This window comes from Antechinus flavipes, chromosome 5, assembly GCF_016432865.1.
Source record: "Antechinus flavipes isolate AdamAnt ecotype Samford, QLD, Australia chromosome 5, AdamAnt_v2, whole genome shotgun sequence".
Classification (NCBI taxonomy): Eukaryota; Metazoa; Chordata; class Mammalia; order Dasyuromorphia; family Dasyuridae; genus Antechinus; species Antechinus flavipes.
In genome coordinates, this window is record NC_067402.1 from 130,280,502 (window position 1) to 130,297,011 (window position 16,510).

Below are 16,510 nucleotides of genomic sequence, written 5' to 3' on the forward strand. Positions count from 1 at the left end.
CTTACAACACTGGTTAGATAAGTGCTGTTGTTATCTTCATTTCACAGTTGAGCAAACTAAGACAAACAGAGATTAAGGGACTTGCCTCTGATCATATAGCTAGTGTTTTAGCTCTTCCTGACTTTAGGCCCAACATTGTAGAACCAGGAGAAAATATGTCTATGCTCCCAAATAGTGCTTTCAGCTCCCTCTAAATTTTCAACACTGGGACAAAGGCCCATGGTCCCACCCTAGGTTGCTACACACAATATACTTATTTCTTCACTTTCCACTCAAGAAGACTTAAACAGTGTGCTCTTTTTAATATAAAAAAGAGGTCAACCTTCCTCCAGCTCCTTCTAATTTTTTTTCAAGTGTGTTTACATTTCTACCTTTGGCAGGGACAACTACAGGCAAAATTGTGAAATTAGTTAACGATTATCTTTAAAAAAATTATTCAGAAAAATCACTCATCTATAGAACATAACAAATACATCTATCCTGTCTCACTACCTCACAGTTTGTTTTTTTTTTTTAATTGCTGAGGCAATGGGGTTAAGTGACTTGCCCACGGTCACACAGCTAGGAAGTGTTAAGTGTCTGAAGGTAGATTTGAACCCAGGTCCTCCTGACTTCAGGGCTGGGGCTCTATCCACTGCACCAACTAGCGGTCCCAGTGCCACCTACCTGCCCCCAGAATTGTTTTCAAGATGAAATGAGTTAATGTATAGGAAAGCTCTGTGAAAAAAATATACAGTCCCTGATAGAATTGTGAGATCTTAAAGCACTTTATAAATATAAATCAACATATAGATTTAAACTATCATAATGCTTTTCCCTTTTTTGTTTTGTTTTGTTTTGGATGAAATTCCTGAAGTAGAATTTCATGCTCTAGGAAAATTTTGGAAGGTGGTTAAGGATGAGTAAAGCTGGTATAATGATGCTCTTGGGGCACTTAAAAGTACATTCTGTAGACAACTTTGTAATTTATAAGAGAAAGCAGTGAGCTTGTTTTAGAGTTGGGATCCCTGGGTTCAAATTTTGCTTCAGACACATGCCAACTATATGAACTTAAGCAAGTAGATTCATCTCTCTGTACTAGAGGGAACTAATTCTATAAATTGCAAAGAAAGTACCTACCTATATGGGTAGGTGGAATTCTCTTTGGTAATGAAATAACAGCTCCGATATTTAACCTTCCTTATCCAAACTATGGAAGGCCAACATTAGTCCAGAATGGAAGAAGTAGAGTGAATGAAAACAATGCATCAATAGGATTAAAGAAGTGAACAACTTTTTTTTTTCTGAAAAAGATGACTCAAGTATCATTTGATTTAATTCAATTCAATGAAGATTTATTAGGCATTTACTTCTCTAGAGCACTGAGCTCTATTTTGGGCAGATGTGGAGATGAATGACAGAACCCTACCCTATGTTGTGGACATAGTTTTGTCTCCACAAGAAAGAAAATCACTTAAAGATGGTGGACTATTCACTGTGAGTGCATTGACTTACTTTTTTTCTTTCATAAAGAAATAGGTATAAAAACAAATGTGAAAAACATTTTCTGGACTCTTGTTTTCTTAATTTCCTTCTGAAGGATTGTAAACTAAAAAAGTAGTAGTTAAATGTGGGGACATTTAGGGGGTTTTCACTGACTTTTAATACTGGGAATGAGAAAATAAAAGAGTTAATGAAAAAACAACTTCCTAGTGTAGTTGGTTAGATGAATCTTTCTCAGGAATGTTAGGATTTCCCTCATTGAAAACTTTTAAAAATAGGTTTTAAAAAACAGGTTCAGATTGATTATGCCATTGCCACATTTTCCTTTCATAAGATAGTATATTGGGGACAAAAAGAGATTTTTTAAGAGATTGTCAGTTACAAACTTTTAATTTATAGATGTGGGAACTGAGGCCCAGAGATTATGCCACTTAACTGACCCAGTGCATTTTGCTTTTATTTTTTTTGACTTTCCAAATTTTGGGAAAGAAAACAATGGAGAAGGAAATAATATTATTTCAATTTAGAATATCTCTTGAATGTACCAAATTCACCTATTACATAAAGATGAAGAGATAGTGTAATTAGATTTTCATTTCCACTTAAAATATTCCAAGGTATCTCTAATCATTTTAAGAGATGTTATAAAATTCTCAAAATTAAATTCCTTTTAAAGTTTCAAAAAATATATACACTAAAAATTGTCAATTGAAATTATGTATGGCTATAAACTTTCTTTTTAAAAAAAGATAACTTATGTACATTGGTGATTTTTCCAGCTTGTTTCCTACCTGTGTCACTACCAACAAACACTATTTGCAAGGCTATATCATGAAAGGAAGCTTTTTGGATTGTATTCTGTCCAGTGCTAAGGGCCAAGAGCCCAGGAACATGGCTAACCATTTTTCTTCTTTACCTCTTTTCAAGAAATTATTAGCTATAAATCAAAGCTACAAAACTTCATGAAGGTAGTTGAAATGTGTGAATTTTTGAATGAAAGAAATGTTACCATCCATTTAGTAAATGAAACTGTATATGTATCAAATATATTCTAACTATTGGGAAACTGAATTCAGTACAAATCCCTATTTGAAAAATAGCAATTCCAAAATTATCTACTACATCTACATATCACATATATGTTTCCCCCCATTTTTAGTTTTTTATTATTTTCAATAATGATGAACTGACTATAAACAGCAATAAAATTATACAACACAGAGTTTTTTTTAAAGTTTATTATGGACAGCATAGTTGCCTTGACTCATATTTTAAAAAATCCATCCCATTTCCATAAAATATAGTATTCAACAATAAACTTCAATAAACTATACTTTGGAAGTAATTAACACTGTTAGAAACAGAAATTATTCTACTCCATTTGATAATTAAATTCTGTTAGTCAGTGTGTCCAAATTCCATTACAAATCCCTACTGTAGTGATAGTCAAAAGAAAAAAAGAAATTTTCCAGATAACTATCTTAAAGACTAGAAAATCATCATGATTTATAGTAATAAATATCTCAGTAAGGAAAATATGAATATATATTTACTTGTTTTCAACTAGATTATTTAGTATTTCCAAATAAATTTTGAGGCCTTTTCAGTTGTGATTATAAAGTAAAAAGACATATATATGTGAATGTTTATGTGTGTATTGACTTTGAATTAGTCACATATGCCAGTAATATTGACATTGCCCACTATATTTTTAGATCTCTTCTGAATCAGAGATCACATATGTAGAACTGGAAAAGATTTTAAAGGTCATTGAGTCCAATCCTCACATTTTACAGATATGGAAACAGGGGCTAACTGGTTAAATAACTTGCCTGAATCAACTTGTGTATCATTTCTAATTTGAATTTGAATTCATGTTTATGATTTGAAGTCGAGTCTTCCTTATTTTAAGACCAATACAATCTATCTAGATTTACCTTAGAAGTCATTTTAAGAACCATTAATAAATTCAATGTCTTCTCCTTATAATTATCACTTGTTTTTAACCCTAAATAGTTTTAACCAACTTCATTAGCTGTATTTAGTAAATAGGGCTCCAAACTATTCAAGTTGCCTGCAAAAGCTAAAATGATCCTCAAAGGATAAAGATTTTTGTCACTATTGGGCATATTAAAAAAAAAAAAATTTCTCTATCTGTGATTCCATTAGTGCAAAGAGTTCTTCATTGTGGAAACACTCTTTTGACTAATACAGATCAGCAACTGTGCTGCAATTTAGAGAGTCTTAGAGAGTTTCTCAAGAAAAAGAGATTAAATGAGTTGTTTAAGAACACACATCCAGATATCCGGAATAAGAAAGGCTTGAATTTAGGTCTTTTTGACTTCAAGATTAGCTCTCTATCACATTATGTTGTCTCACCTTAAACAAGATAAATACAAATTCAAACACAAACACAGGATATTCCAGAAATCTTACTTCAGTTTCAAGCTGCTTCAAACTGCACTAAAATTTCTGGAACACTAAATAGAGCCGTAAAATAAAGAGTCAAGGCTACCATCTTAAAGACGAGACTACATAATGTAGAAACATCTTTACATAGGCTCTGCTTTTTTGCTTTTAATGAGATCAGTCACATTACTATAGTTACATATAACCTCCAATATGCCTGCTATTTTGGAATGAAAGTAGTTCCCCTCCAAACTTTAGTATTAAAGTTGAGTTACCAAGCTCCCAAGTGATAAAGAGGAAAGGAATAAGCATTTATATAGTACCTACTATGTGCCAGTCACTTCACAAAAATTACCTCAAAACAACCGTCTAAGGTGGGTGCTGTAATTATTCCCATTTTATAGTTGAGGAAACTAAGGCAGAATGACCTGGCCCCAAATCACACAGCTAGTATGTGTCAGAACTTAGATTTGAACTCAGGCCTTCCTAACTCCAGGCGCAACCCTCTTTTTATTGTGCTCCCAAATATGTCCCAAAATACTTTGTATTACATAACACAAACAAAGCATTGCTGTAACTTGCTCATCTGCATATGAAGCTCAGTAGCACAGACCTCAGTAGACCTTCTTGCATTACTTTATATATGTGTTTGCTCTAGTGGAAGAAGAAATGCAGCAATTGTTAAGTACAGAAAAATTTGCTTTTTTATGATAAATTTTCAGCATTACAAAAAGTATGTTAAACAGCACCATAGTCACTTAAAGGAAAAATGAATGGGGAATAGGAATGTCAAATATAAGTTTAGTGATTGAATACAAAAGAGAAAACTGTTTTTTTAATGACTTAAGAATACAAGAGAGAAAGTATCATTTGGGCATAGATTATTTTAAATATTATATCATGACTAATGATAATCATTAGGTAGAGTTTATTGCAATCTACAGTTAACTACAAGCATTACTCATAAAACACATGAGGCTCTTTTCCCTACATTGTTCAATAAGAAAGCATTTTATGCCAAACTTTTACATTAAATTCTTAAAGAAAACTATATGCTTTATATAATGATTTCAGTGCAATCTTCCTCATCTAAATTTCTTTTTTTGTGTGTGTGATTCACATATGGATAAGTCCATTCAGTTTAATAATTCTACAAATTACAAATAACAATCAAAGTGCTTTATGGAAAATTGATAGAGCAAAATTTACATTAAGTACAAGATATATAATAAAATAGAACCTCTTCTTAAATAAGGCAGCAGAATAATTCCCCCAAATTAGGTAACAATTTATTTTAAGGAATGTAATTATAGGATCATATGACAGTTTAAGGGGGCATTGGAGATAATCTAATTCAATTCTCATCTTTAAATGAGGACATGAGACTCAAAGAGGTCAGTGTCTTGCCCAAAGTTACTTGAGTAACAAAGAGCAGAGGAAGCTTTGAACTCAGGTATTTGAATTTCATATTCCATTCCACCACAACATGCTGCCTTTCATCCTTTTTATGGATCTATTTTTCACATTTGCATGTTCATGTGTTATTGTAGTACATATCACTACCTGCTTGTGCTTTTTTAGTTCCTACATTACGTTTGTAGTGTCTCTCTCTGACTGGTTTTGAGAAATATATATCTAAATATTGGAATTATATTATGCATAGTTCAAATTAACAATTGCCATAAAATGTAAACTTTCATCCAAAGACAAAAACATCACATTATAATCAGATGTTTCCCATCATTTATATAACTCTGGTATAAAATCCTGGATATGAACTATGTGGCTAGTAATTTGAGAACTATTACCCCAGAAGGAATTAATTTCAACTTTTAAAGTCCCAAATACACTTGTTCCCCTTAAAAAACCAATTAGTTATCTTAAATAGAACAATTTAGAAATAAACAGTAGTGCTTCTATATTACAACAACCTTCAGTATTGTAGTATATTAAGTGTCCAGCAACAGGTTCCATATTATTCACTCAGAACCTAGTCTCAAGCTTACTGAAGAGAAGATGAGTCCCATGCTTTTATACACAGGAGCAAAGAGAACATGTGTAATGCTCTTCCATACTGTCTGCACTGATGGCAAGACCATTAAACAGGTCTTTACAAAAGGCACCACAAACCTGGAATATAAGAAAATAGTTTAAGACATATTAGTATAAAATAGGTTATCAAATACATCCAAAGATTATTGTATATTCACAAAATAGAACAGAGAAGAATTCATATAAATCTGCATTGTAGGGTTAATAAAGAGTGATTAACTTTGTCCCTTGAATAGTTATATCTATGTATATCTATATCCATATCTATAGCTACATCTATAAGTATATGTGTATTGACAACAAATATCCATAAATCATGTTAGCTTGTAAATATTTTACTTTTTAAGGAATAAGGATATTTGCTAAATATATTCAAGAACCTAAGAGGAAGAAAACTGCCTATTGCCTAAATTATAGCATACAACTGGATGAACAGCTTATTAGTTATTTCATCTATATAGATATTTTGATGTTGAACAAAACCTTCAGATAGACAATGAACTGACTTCAGGACAAAGTAGTTGGAGGAAATTTGGATGAATAACATTTGGGAAATGGTGTCGCTCTTTAATTGATCCTAAAATGTTTGTTACCACAAATATGCCTTTGGTGATACCATATGATTCTGAATCACGGAATACCCATAATTTACTTAAAGATTAATGGAAGGACAGTTAGTGGGTACACAGCACATTATTGATTATCTAATGTGTATAAGACAAGTGTCATCAGAAGTATCATGGAAGAAATATGTAACTAGAAATGGAAATGGGCTGGTCATTGTGAGACAACAATTAGATAACTTAGATAGTACCTTGGTGTACTTGAGATTTTAAGACTTGAAAAAGAAGGCCTCCAAATACATCGGGGAGATCTTCTAAGAAGTATTTATTGTGTGGGTAGGGAAACATAGGCAAAAAAGGCACAAGATGGAAAGGTGTGAAGAGATTTTGATCTATATTAGGAAGAGGAAGAGTACTGGATCTATGAACTTGTGGACATATCCAAAACACTGGGTATCCTAACTTCAGTGTTAAACTTGTAAAGAACGATCACCAAAACAAAAACAAAAACGTGTCTCTGGGAAAGGGCACATATGTACAAAAATGTTTTGTAGTGGCTCTTGTTGTGGCAAAGAATTGTACAATGAATGAATGCCCATCAATTAGGGAATAAATGAATAAGTTGTGGTATTTAAATGTAATATTTAAATAAATATATAATAAATATAAATTAAATATAATAGGTATTAAATAAATAATGAATATAAATATACTATTATTTTATAAGAAATGAGGAAAAGGCTGAATTCAGATATGTCTGGAGTTATATGAACTGATGCTGAGTGAAATGAGCAGAACCAGGAAAACATGTACACAGTAACAGAAAAACTTTATAATGATCACCTGTGGTAGACTTAGTTCTTCTCAGCAATACAGTTATTTAAGACAATTCCATTAGACTTGGGATGGAAAATGCCATCTGCATCCAGAGAAAGAAGTATGAAGATTGAACGTGGATCAAAGCAGGCTATTTTCACCTTTTGTTTGTTTGCTTTTTTCCTTTCTCATGGTTTTTCCCTTTTGTTTTGATTTTTCTTTTACAACATAACTATTATGGTAATGTGTCATGTCTAAAATGATTGTACATATATAGTTTATGTCAGATAGCCTGATGTCTTGAGGAGAGGGGGAAGTCAGGAAAGAAAGAAAAAAAAGTGGAACTCAAAATCTTTCAAAAATGAATGTTGAAAATTATCCTTATATGTAATTGGAGGAAAATACTGTTGAGAAAAAAAAAGAAAACTTCTCTCTGGTTTATGGATATACCTTCCAAAATAGCTAAATATACCCATGAATTTAGACATTTACATTTTTTTACTGGCAATTTTTGTTTAGCTCTCTAATACAAGGCAACACAAATGTTCACTAAAATTTTTAAATATAAAAGTTCAAATACCAGACTTTGTTTGATTTATTAGTGACCTTCCATTGGGCTTCGTATAATAATGAATCAAGATTGACTGTGAAAAATATTATGTAACCCCTTAATAATGTAGCTCATCATTCCTTATCCCAGAAAACATCATCTTCCAACAATCCTGCAAATATGACTATATAAAAGCCCGATATAACACAATTAATTGTGACAGATGGTAAACCCAATCCCTAACACTTGCTTTCTATGGCTTTAAGACATAATCAGAGAAGACAGCAGAATTTTTTAAAAGATAAATTTTCTAAAACTCTCTTAAGTTGTAATATAGAATTGTGATGGAATATTATTGTTTTATAAGAAATGATTAGGAGGATGGGATCAGAAAAACCTTGGGAAGGTTCATTTGAACTGATACAAAGTGAAGTGAGCAGAACTAAGAAAACATTATATAAAATAATAGCACTATTGTAATAATGATAAGCTGTTAAAGACTTAACTACTTGGATCAACATAATGATCCACAACAATTCCAAAAGACTCATGAAGACAAATTATATCCATCTTCAAAGAGAATGCTGATGATTTGAGTTCAGATTGAAGCACATTTTTTTCACTTTATTTTCCTGCTACCCCTACTCTAAACCTTCCCTCAATGTGGCTCATGTGTAAATGTTTTACATGACTTCACACATATAATGAGTATCCTACTATTTGCCTTCTCAGAGAGTCCTTAGAGGAAGGGAGAGAATTTGAAACTCAAAATTAAAAAATGACTGTTATATAAAATTTTCTCTTTCTGAAAAAAGAAAATTAATTATATAGAATATGCTTTGCCTTTTACTGCCAGCATCATGCAGTGTCTTTTGTTTTGTTGATACTTGATAAATCCTAATTGAATAGGAAATGTATCATAATAAAATATATGATCATTCTTCCCTAAATATGAAATGATTTTATTGCTTATTTCAGTACAGAAAAAGCAAACTGGAAAAAGACAAAGGATTTAAAGCAAATAAAATCCAGCATGGTGTCTTACAATTATTAAGTATTCAATAAAGGTCTTGACATTAGGTATTACCTCATTTTGCATATGTAATAATAACAATAATAATTATTATTATACTGATCTACCTTGAAGAGATGTGTAAAACAAAATTTCAAATAGTTTAACATATTAATCCCTAATGTTTTAAGTATTACGTAAATATTAAGCATTACTCTAGTATTGAATTACTATGTTCCTGAAAAACTAGTTTATGCTTTAACTAATCTTATTATATGCTATTCATTTTTGCCTAGTATTATGACAATGACTTATTTTTCAACACTGGGCTAATTTTCAAATAAAACCTTATTAATTAGCCTTCATCTTGGCTGTCATTCTCCTTGAACATAAAGGTACTTTTGAACTCCTTGTTGCCATATGCACAATGGTTAGTACCCATGGGCTAAAGTGGTAATATTAAGTAAGTTAATAATAAATGCAAGGTTTATTTCATTGCACAGAAAAGTGAGATTAATTTTGGTATATCTTTAGCTAGTTTACATGGCATAAAATAAATAAAACTGATAGTTTTCTAAGTATTAAAATTTAATGGGAAACACTAACACAGACCTTGCTATTATGAACAATGTAAATTTAGTACTAGGAAGATGTTATTTTCCTCATTTACAAAAATTAGACCTATTTCTCAATTCATTACTATCTTCTGCTAAAGGTCTTAACCTAGTTCCTCAAGATGCTAGACTTTCCCCTTTAAAAATCACCTTTTATCTACTTTGCATGTATTTTCTACATAACTATTTATATGTTGTATTCCCACTAGAATGCAGGCTCCTTGAAAATAGGGATCTTTGTTGCTTTTATTTGTATATCCAGTAGTGTGAATGGCACAATGGTAGTTGATTAGACTTGTCAAATAGTAATCACTCAAGAAATACTTGTTGATTTCTAAATCAATCAATAGTGGAAAATCATATTTAACAACCTCAAACTGATAGCTTACAAGACAAATTATCAGCATCATAATTAAATTGGAAAATATGAGCTTGACATTTCTCTATTGTCTAGGGATCTAGCTCTGCCCAAAGTATATAATTCTCTACCAAATTAAGTGGAAGTTAGAATCACAAACTTTAACTTTCTCATTCATTAATATATACTAATATACTATCTGAGGGGTTTTGTTTGTAGAATATATATATATACATGCTATTTTGAGAAAGCCAATATTTTCTGATTTTGAATGTCACAGTATCAGTCTTTCTAAAAATTTAAACTAAATGTAGTACTCAACCTCCCAAATAGTTTCCCTCCAAATGACCAAATCAGCTAGTACTCACTAAAACCTCTGTTCAAGCTCATGAATTTTGGCAACCAGTTTAGCCAAACAAGTACTAGACTTAGAATATATAATGTATTCTTGTCTAGACAAGAAGATTATGTTGCTATATGACTATTAAGAAGCATATATCTGAGTTGACCAGAAGTAGTACTGAATTTTCAAAAATCTAGCCATCTTCTGTGAAATTTTAGTTTCTTTATAGCCAATGATGCACTTTTGAAAGTAAATTGCCCTTGTCTCTTCTGTGATATATCATTAAGAAAATTTAACTGTTCCAGGTAAGGATGGCTTGTGCCTTTGACCTTAGTTTAATAGGCATAACTTTAACCATATAAAAAGAAAATGCTCTAGATGTCATTATTGCTTATCACCCCAGCTTGTAGGTACCATTCTCTCAACAAACTAATTGAAATGTATCTATCTTTGTTTCATTTCCCAAGGTTTTCTTTTAGTCAGGCTTCAGATACTAGAGAACAGATAGGCATTATGTGATGATGGTAATGTAAGTCATTAATAATGAAGCCATTTTTTTCTGAGTGTGAACTAACCTTTAAACAATTTTTTAAAATTACTCCCTTTACTTTCAATCACAGCTGCCTGATGACAGATGTATGGTCCAATTAAATATTAATGCCTCATATGCACATAATTTGAAAAACAAGCTATTTAAATAATACATATTACAGGGCTAAAAACTGGTGGGATGACTCATGAATGAAACAATATCCCTTTTGCAGGCTAACCAGGTGTAGAGAAGCAACATTTAGTTAATTATATTTTTATTTATAACTTTCCACCATTTAACTTATTTCAGCTGTACCACAAAAGCTTTGCATAAAGCTCTTCTTTATTGAACTATTGATATTTATATTTGCAAAATGCACTATGAAGGAATATTTCACAATAGATTATGTAGCAATTTTATTATCATTCCATTTTTATAAGAGGGATTAACTGACATAGAGGTTAAAGGAGGAGCATGAAATTACATCCCAAGTTGTAGACACAATTCTTATCCTCTCTTGACTTTGATGAATTTATTTCTGCTTTGTACATTATTTTAAGCCAGCAAATAAATTTGGAGTTTATATCAGATTTTCTAAAAGTTTTCATCAGGTATGTTTTTCCTTAATAAACAGGAAAATCCATGTGCTTTTGTAAGTCATACAAGATTAGTTTTTCCTTTCCAAAGCTTATATAAAGCTAAATTTCCTTTAAAAAAAAATCCAAGTCAATTGAATCATTATTCTTCTTAGACCTTTAAAATTCAAATTGTGAAGGAAAGGGAAGGAGAAAGGCTGACATTGTGTCTAGTTGCAACACTTTACAAATTGCTTATGCTATTTTGTGCCCCTGAACCCTGAGCACATTGTAGCAGGTGACATTACTATGTAACTTGACTAAAAACACAGAAAAAGTCTCAAAAAGTTTTCTATTCACCAATTCTCCCTGTGCAACAAGAGAACTGTTTGGTTCTGCACACATATATTGTATCTAGGATATATTATAACCTATTTAACATGTATAGGACTGCTTGCCATCTGGGGACGCGGGGGGAGGGAGGGAGGGGAAAAATCTGAACAGAAGTGAGTGCAAGGGATAATGTTGTAAAAAATTACCCTGGCATGGGTTCTGTCAATAAAAAGTTATTTTTTAAAAAAAGAGAAAAAAATTATCTATTCATGGCATTAATTATCTTTAAAAGGTGTCTGGAAATTCCCTTGCTTTTGAGAAAAACACAGTATTATGAATATCTATTGAAACTCAACTTGAAAGGCCAAGCTTTAGTTTCCATTTGAGATTTTCCATTTTTTAGTTTCAAACAACTTATATCATCACACAGGGATGCAGTAGAGTGGGTTCTAACATGTTTAACATTCATTACCTGTTCTGCTAAAAGTCTAAAAAACAGGCATGGTAGTACTGATATTTAAAAAAGCAAAGGGTAAAGGGCAACTATTCTGTGATGATATCATAGTTAGTTAAACATGTCAGACCACCTCAGATGGGCTCCTGCTTAGGTTACATTTTCTGGTTGCCAGTTTTACACCATCAATCACTCCTAAAATCACAGGGTTGTTCTGCGAAAAAGCCCTTTGTATATCAGGCCTTTTCCTATAATGTTTGACATACAGAAATGGAATCTCTCTAAATTGTTTTCCCTCTGCACAAAATGGATACTTAGAAATATTTTCCCTATAGGTAAAATACATTTCATCCTCTTCCTAATTAGTTTTTTTTTTTAAAGAGATTCAATAGAAAACAACATAAACTGATTTTGTTTAATGGAAATAATATGAATGTGAATAAACGTGTTCCCTCACTCTACTCATGTCCAATGGACGACCATGTTCTTTTCTTTCTATTCCAATCTTTTTGTTGTATTATAATTGAAAAGTATTGGGAAGAGTGGGGAATGGAGAGGAGAGACTTTCATTTTCATTTGAGTCATTTGCTGTCACATGGATGGGTCCCTTATCTAAGTTTCTCTTCTTATTATGCCCAGCTACTCTTTTTACTACAATTACCCCAGAAAGTATTGCTTAATCGGGTTCAGATACCCATGGGTATACCATGGATATACATACCAGTGGGTATAATTCTCATTACCTGGAGTCTATCTAGAGCTATTTTGGGGGGGAAGTTGATTGATGAATAAAAAAAGGGGGATACTGATAAGCCTAGAACCCTGTCTACAAGTTCCAACATGGCTCTGAAAATATGCCCAGCAGAGGCATGTGGCAGGAAGCATGGCCTCTACCCACTCCACCTCCATCCAGACCCAGCCCAAAAGAGTGGTGTCACACCCCCTTTCCAGATCGGTACTAGTACTACAAATCATATCCCTTAAAACCTTCTAAAATCCTGCCTTAGGATTCTGCAGTGTTCTTTTAAACTACCAATTCACATTTTGAGAATATAAGGTCTTACTGTACTCTAGTTGGGCTCAAGTCGGTAAAGTGTGTTGGGGGAGGGAAGGAAGGTAGGAAAGGGACCCCCCTAAGTTTCAGCATACAATAGCACCATGATTGAAAGGGTTCTCACCAGATGTGCAGACAGCTGAGAGTTGCAAAGAAAATTCCTGCCACAAAGGCCAACGGGATAGCCAACAGCACAGTTAGGACCTTGTAGATCAGGTACTTGCTGATTTCAAAAAGGGCATGGCTGCAGATCCAAACTTTATCAAAACTATGGGCGGACTCGGGCTCCGCGATCACATCCTCAAAGCCCAGCTGGGGAGACAAGAGACACGAGCATAAAAGCCTTATAAGCCCCTCACCTGAACACACGAGGATGAGGTTGGGAGTGGAGAGGGAAGAGTAGGGAGACCTGGAGAGCAAGAGAAAGATTATGATCTAGTCCTCATCTTAGTATGGGAGTCAGCGTTGACTACAAAAGTTATACCGTGTCTGCTTTTACTTTTTACTTTTTTTTTTTTTTTTTTGAGTATGGGGTAAGAAAGTAACGACAGTCACCATCACTGTTCCGGGAAGGGACCACTTGTCTTCTCCCGCCGGACTTCCCCAGTCTCTTGTCCATTCATGGACGTTGTTGAGACTTTTTGCAACTTCATCAGGAGCCAAAGCTCCGGCTCTCTCTCCTCCTCCTCTCGTTTTCCCAACCCTCCCTTTCCCCATCCCCTGCCCCTGTTCTCCCACCGCTTGCCACCTTCAGATGCGTGTTGAGGCCTCGTGGATCGCGATCCTGGAAGGACTTTACGCATTTCTCCGGCTCCGGGTAGTCGGGACCGCTGTTGCGGCTGTAGGAATCCTCATCCATGTAGATCTGGGCGTCCGCCTTCTCCGTCTCCAGCCCCATTGCTGCTCTCCCTGCCCGGTCTGCCGTGGCTCCAGGGCGCTGCGGCTGCCGCTGCTGCCGCCGCTGCTCCCGCTGCGGATCTCCGAGCTGCGGCCCCAGCCTTCCCCTTTTCCTTCCCCTTTCTCTTTCCACTCAGCCTGGTCCCGGGCGGGCGGCGGCCGATTTCCCCCCTCCTGGCTTCCCGCTGGGCTGTCCTGGAGCCCCGCCCTGTACCCGGGTGAGCCGCTGGAGGAGGGACAGAGACAGTGAGAGAGGGAGAAAGGCCGCAGGTTCTCCAGCACCCTCCCGACGCCCCTCCACCTCCCCAGACCGGCTCCCTCCTTTGCCACTCCCTGCTTCCAGAACTGCCCGCCCCAGCGTCTGGCCTCTGTAGCTCCCCCGGGTTACTTTTTTTTTTTTTTTTTTTTTTTTTTTCTCAGAGCGGGGAAGAATGGGGACAACTCTTTTGGGTCAAATCCAGTGCTTTCAGAGGAAGGCCAAAAGATTCTTCACACCGACTCTCCCCCCCTTCCCCATCCCTCCCAACCCCGCCCCGACCTTGAAACTCAGAAAAGGTATCTTTGATCCATCCTCCCCCAGAGTCCCTCAGAACTTTGTGGGCCTCTCACTGAGGAATTCCCAGATTCCTATACTTGCATGGTATCCCCTGACAGGTAGAAAGTCTAGGTACTTTCTGCTTGAGATATTCAGAGATAGGCCAGGTCTGGCCTATGGGATAGCAGCACTCAGAAAGAAGTCTTAAAGCTCCCGGGAAGGCCCAATGGGCGTGGTTCCTGCCCTTGGCAGCTTGATCTGGGGACTCCTTTTGCAGGAGGATAGTAGTAGTAGGCACTCCTTGGTGCCTCAAGACTTTTATTTCTTAATATGTTTTTTTTTTTTTTAATTCCTCTCTCCCCCTAGTTTTGACCTCTTAAAAGGATTGCATCCGCTCTCCACACCCACCCTAAAATGCAACCAAATTTGGAATAACCTTAGGTGGATGCCTTAAATACAACTACTTACAGAATCATAGTGCATTAGACAGACTTGCCGGTACGATTTATTCTGGGAAAAATAGATAATTGTTCTTCCACAGTCCATATTCTTTCATGTTTCAACGAATCTTTTCTTCTCCATTTTCCATACAAACAGTTTTGAATTGGACTTCAAAAATTCTACCTAATTCAACAAGCATTTATTTAGCTCCTACAATGCTTAAGGCTCAGTTCTAATTCCACGGTGATACAAGTTGTTGTTGTTTGTCTTTGCTTCTTAAAGAGGGCCATGACATAAGGAAAGTCATGCTATGACTTAACAAGTGAATTGAATTTAAGTGAGGGAGGGCTGTACAAAGTCTCCAGTCTCACTTTCTCCTTCACTGGGTCCTCATCTGGGCCTAGTGGCAAGACACAGAACGTGATAAAGGGAGATGACCCCAATGCAGTGGGAGACCCTGACATTAAAACTAAGGTTTTCCCCGGGTTTCAGGTTGACTAAGACAACACCTATTCAGTGATTAAGGCTAGGCCATTGAAATGGGTTCCTGTCCTCAAGAAGTTGAGGCAGTAGAAAAATAACTAAAAGGTAATGTGAAGCTTTTTCTCCAGATTGCTTTGTGGGAAATTGTTTGAATGGAAATTAGTTACTGGGATGAAATGGTGATTAAAATACTTACTTTGGTTAATTTATCATTGTATCAGTATTTCACACTTAGCAGAAAGCCCTCAAGTTTTAGACAACATGAAAATTATGAAGGAAAATTTCTACTGAATCTGAAACTTCATTGATCTCACACTTTCTCAATATTTCAAGGATTTATGATTGCATCAATGATTCCCCTTTCATATATTTAGCATATATTTAGCTGCCACAATCAATACCTTAGCAGGGTGGTTCAATGAATAACTATAACCATAAAAATTTCATAGACTCTTGACCTAGGTTGTTGAACCTAAAGATGTTGAACCTCATTGAAACTAGCAAAGATGAACTTAGGATAACACATATAAAAAGTCCATTGCTGGATTTGTACTTGATGACCTTCTACTTTGATGGAACCTGAAAGAATTTGCAATCTACTGACATAGTGCTATCTTCATGCCAGAATAAGGTATAGAGAGTTGATCAAAAGAGGTTCCTGATCAATTTGATCAAATTTACATAGTTGTACATATTTGACTAGAAGTTTGATGGTATTTTTCAATGAAAGTTTTAGATACACATATTGACCCACTTTCTGTGTATGTGTTTTCCCTCTTTTTCCAGTTCAGGTGAAACAGAGATGTGCAAGTGGATTTTGGTGACTGGAGGACACAAGTAGAATGACACTAGTCATTAGAATCATTAGAAAAGACCATTCATCCTCCCACTCCTTCAGATGGTAGGCTCTCAGACTAAGAGATTATCTCAGACTATGAAACCATTAATATGGTATTGAAAGATCTTGAGTTAAATTCCTGCAAAAGCAATGGCAAGGGCACACAAGC

At 34.9% G+C, this 16,510-nt stretch overlaps 1 protein-coding gene across 1 annotated transcript; it reads right to left on the minus strand.

The window, feature by feature from the left end:
* Positions 1-4,577: 4,577 nt before the first annotated feature.
* On the minus strand, positions 4,578-14,575 carry CAV2 (caveolin 2). The gene is made up of 3 exons (XM_052000757.1): positions 13,896-14,575; positions 13,272-13,459; positions 4,578-6,021 (listed from the first exon to the last, which is right to left on the minus strand). The coding sequence occupies exons 1-3, from the start codon at positions 14,043-14,045 to the stop codon at positions 5,871-5,873; spliced, it is 489 nt and encodes a 162-aa protein (XP_051856717.1). The 5' UTR covers positions 14,046-14,575; the 3' UTR covers positions 4,578-5,870.
* Positions 14,576-16,510: the final 1,935 nt, after the last annotated feature.

What these genes read in the sequence shown, in the direction of transcription:
- CAV2 (XM_052000757.1), bottom strand. Translation starts at nt 14,045, where the DNA reads ATGGGGCTGGAGACGGAGAAGGCGGACGCCCAGATCTACATGGATGAG. An exon ending in GCCTCAACACGCATCTGAAG is followed by an intron (nt 13,460 to 13,895) that starts GTGGCAAGCGGT and finishes TTGTCTCCCCAG; the next exon opens with CTGGGCTTTGAGGATGTGAT. An exon ending in CTCAGCTGTCTGCACATCTG is followed by an intron (nt 6,022 to 13,271) that starts GTGAGAACCCTT and finishes CTTATATTCCAG; the next exon opens with GTTTGTGGTGCCTTTTGTAA.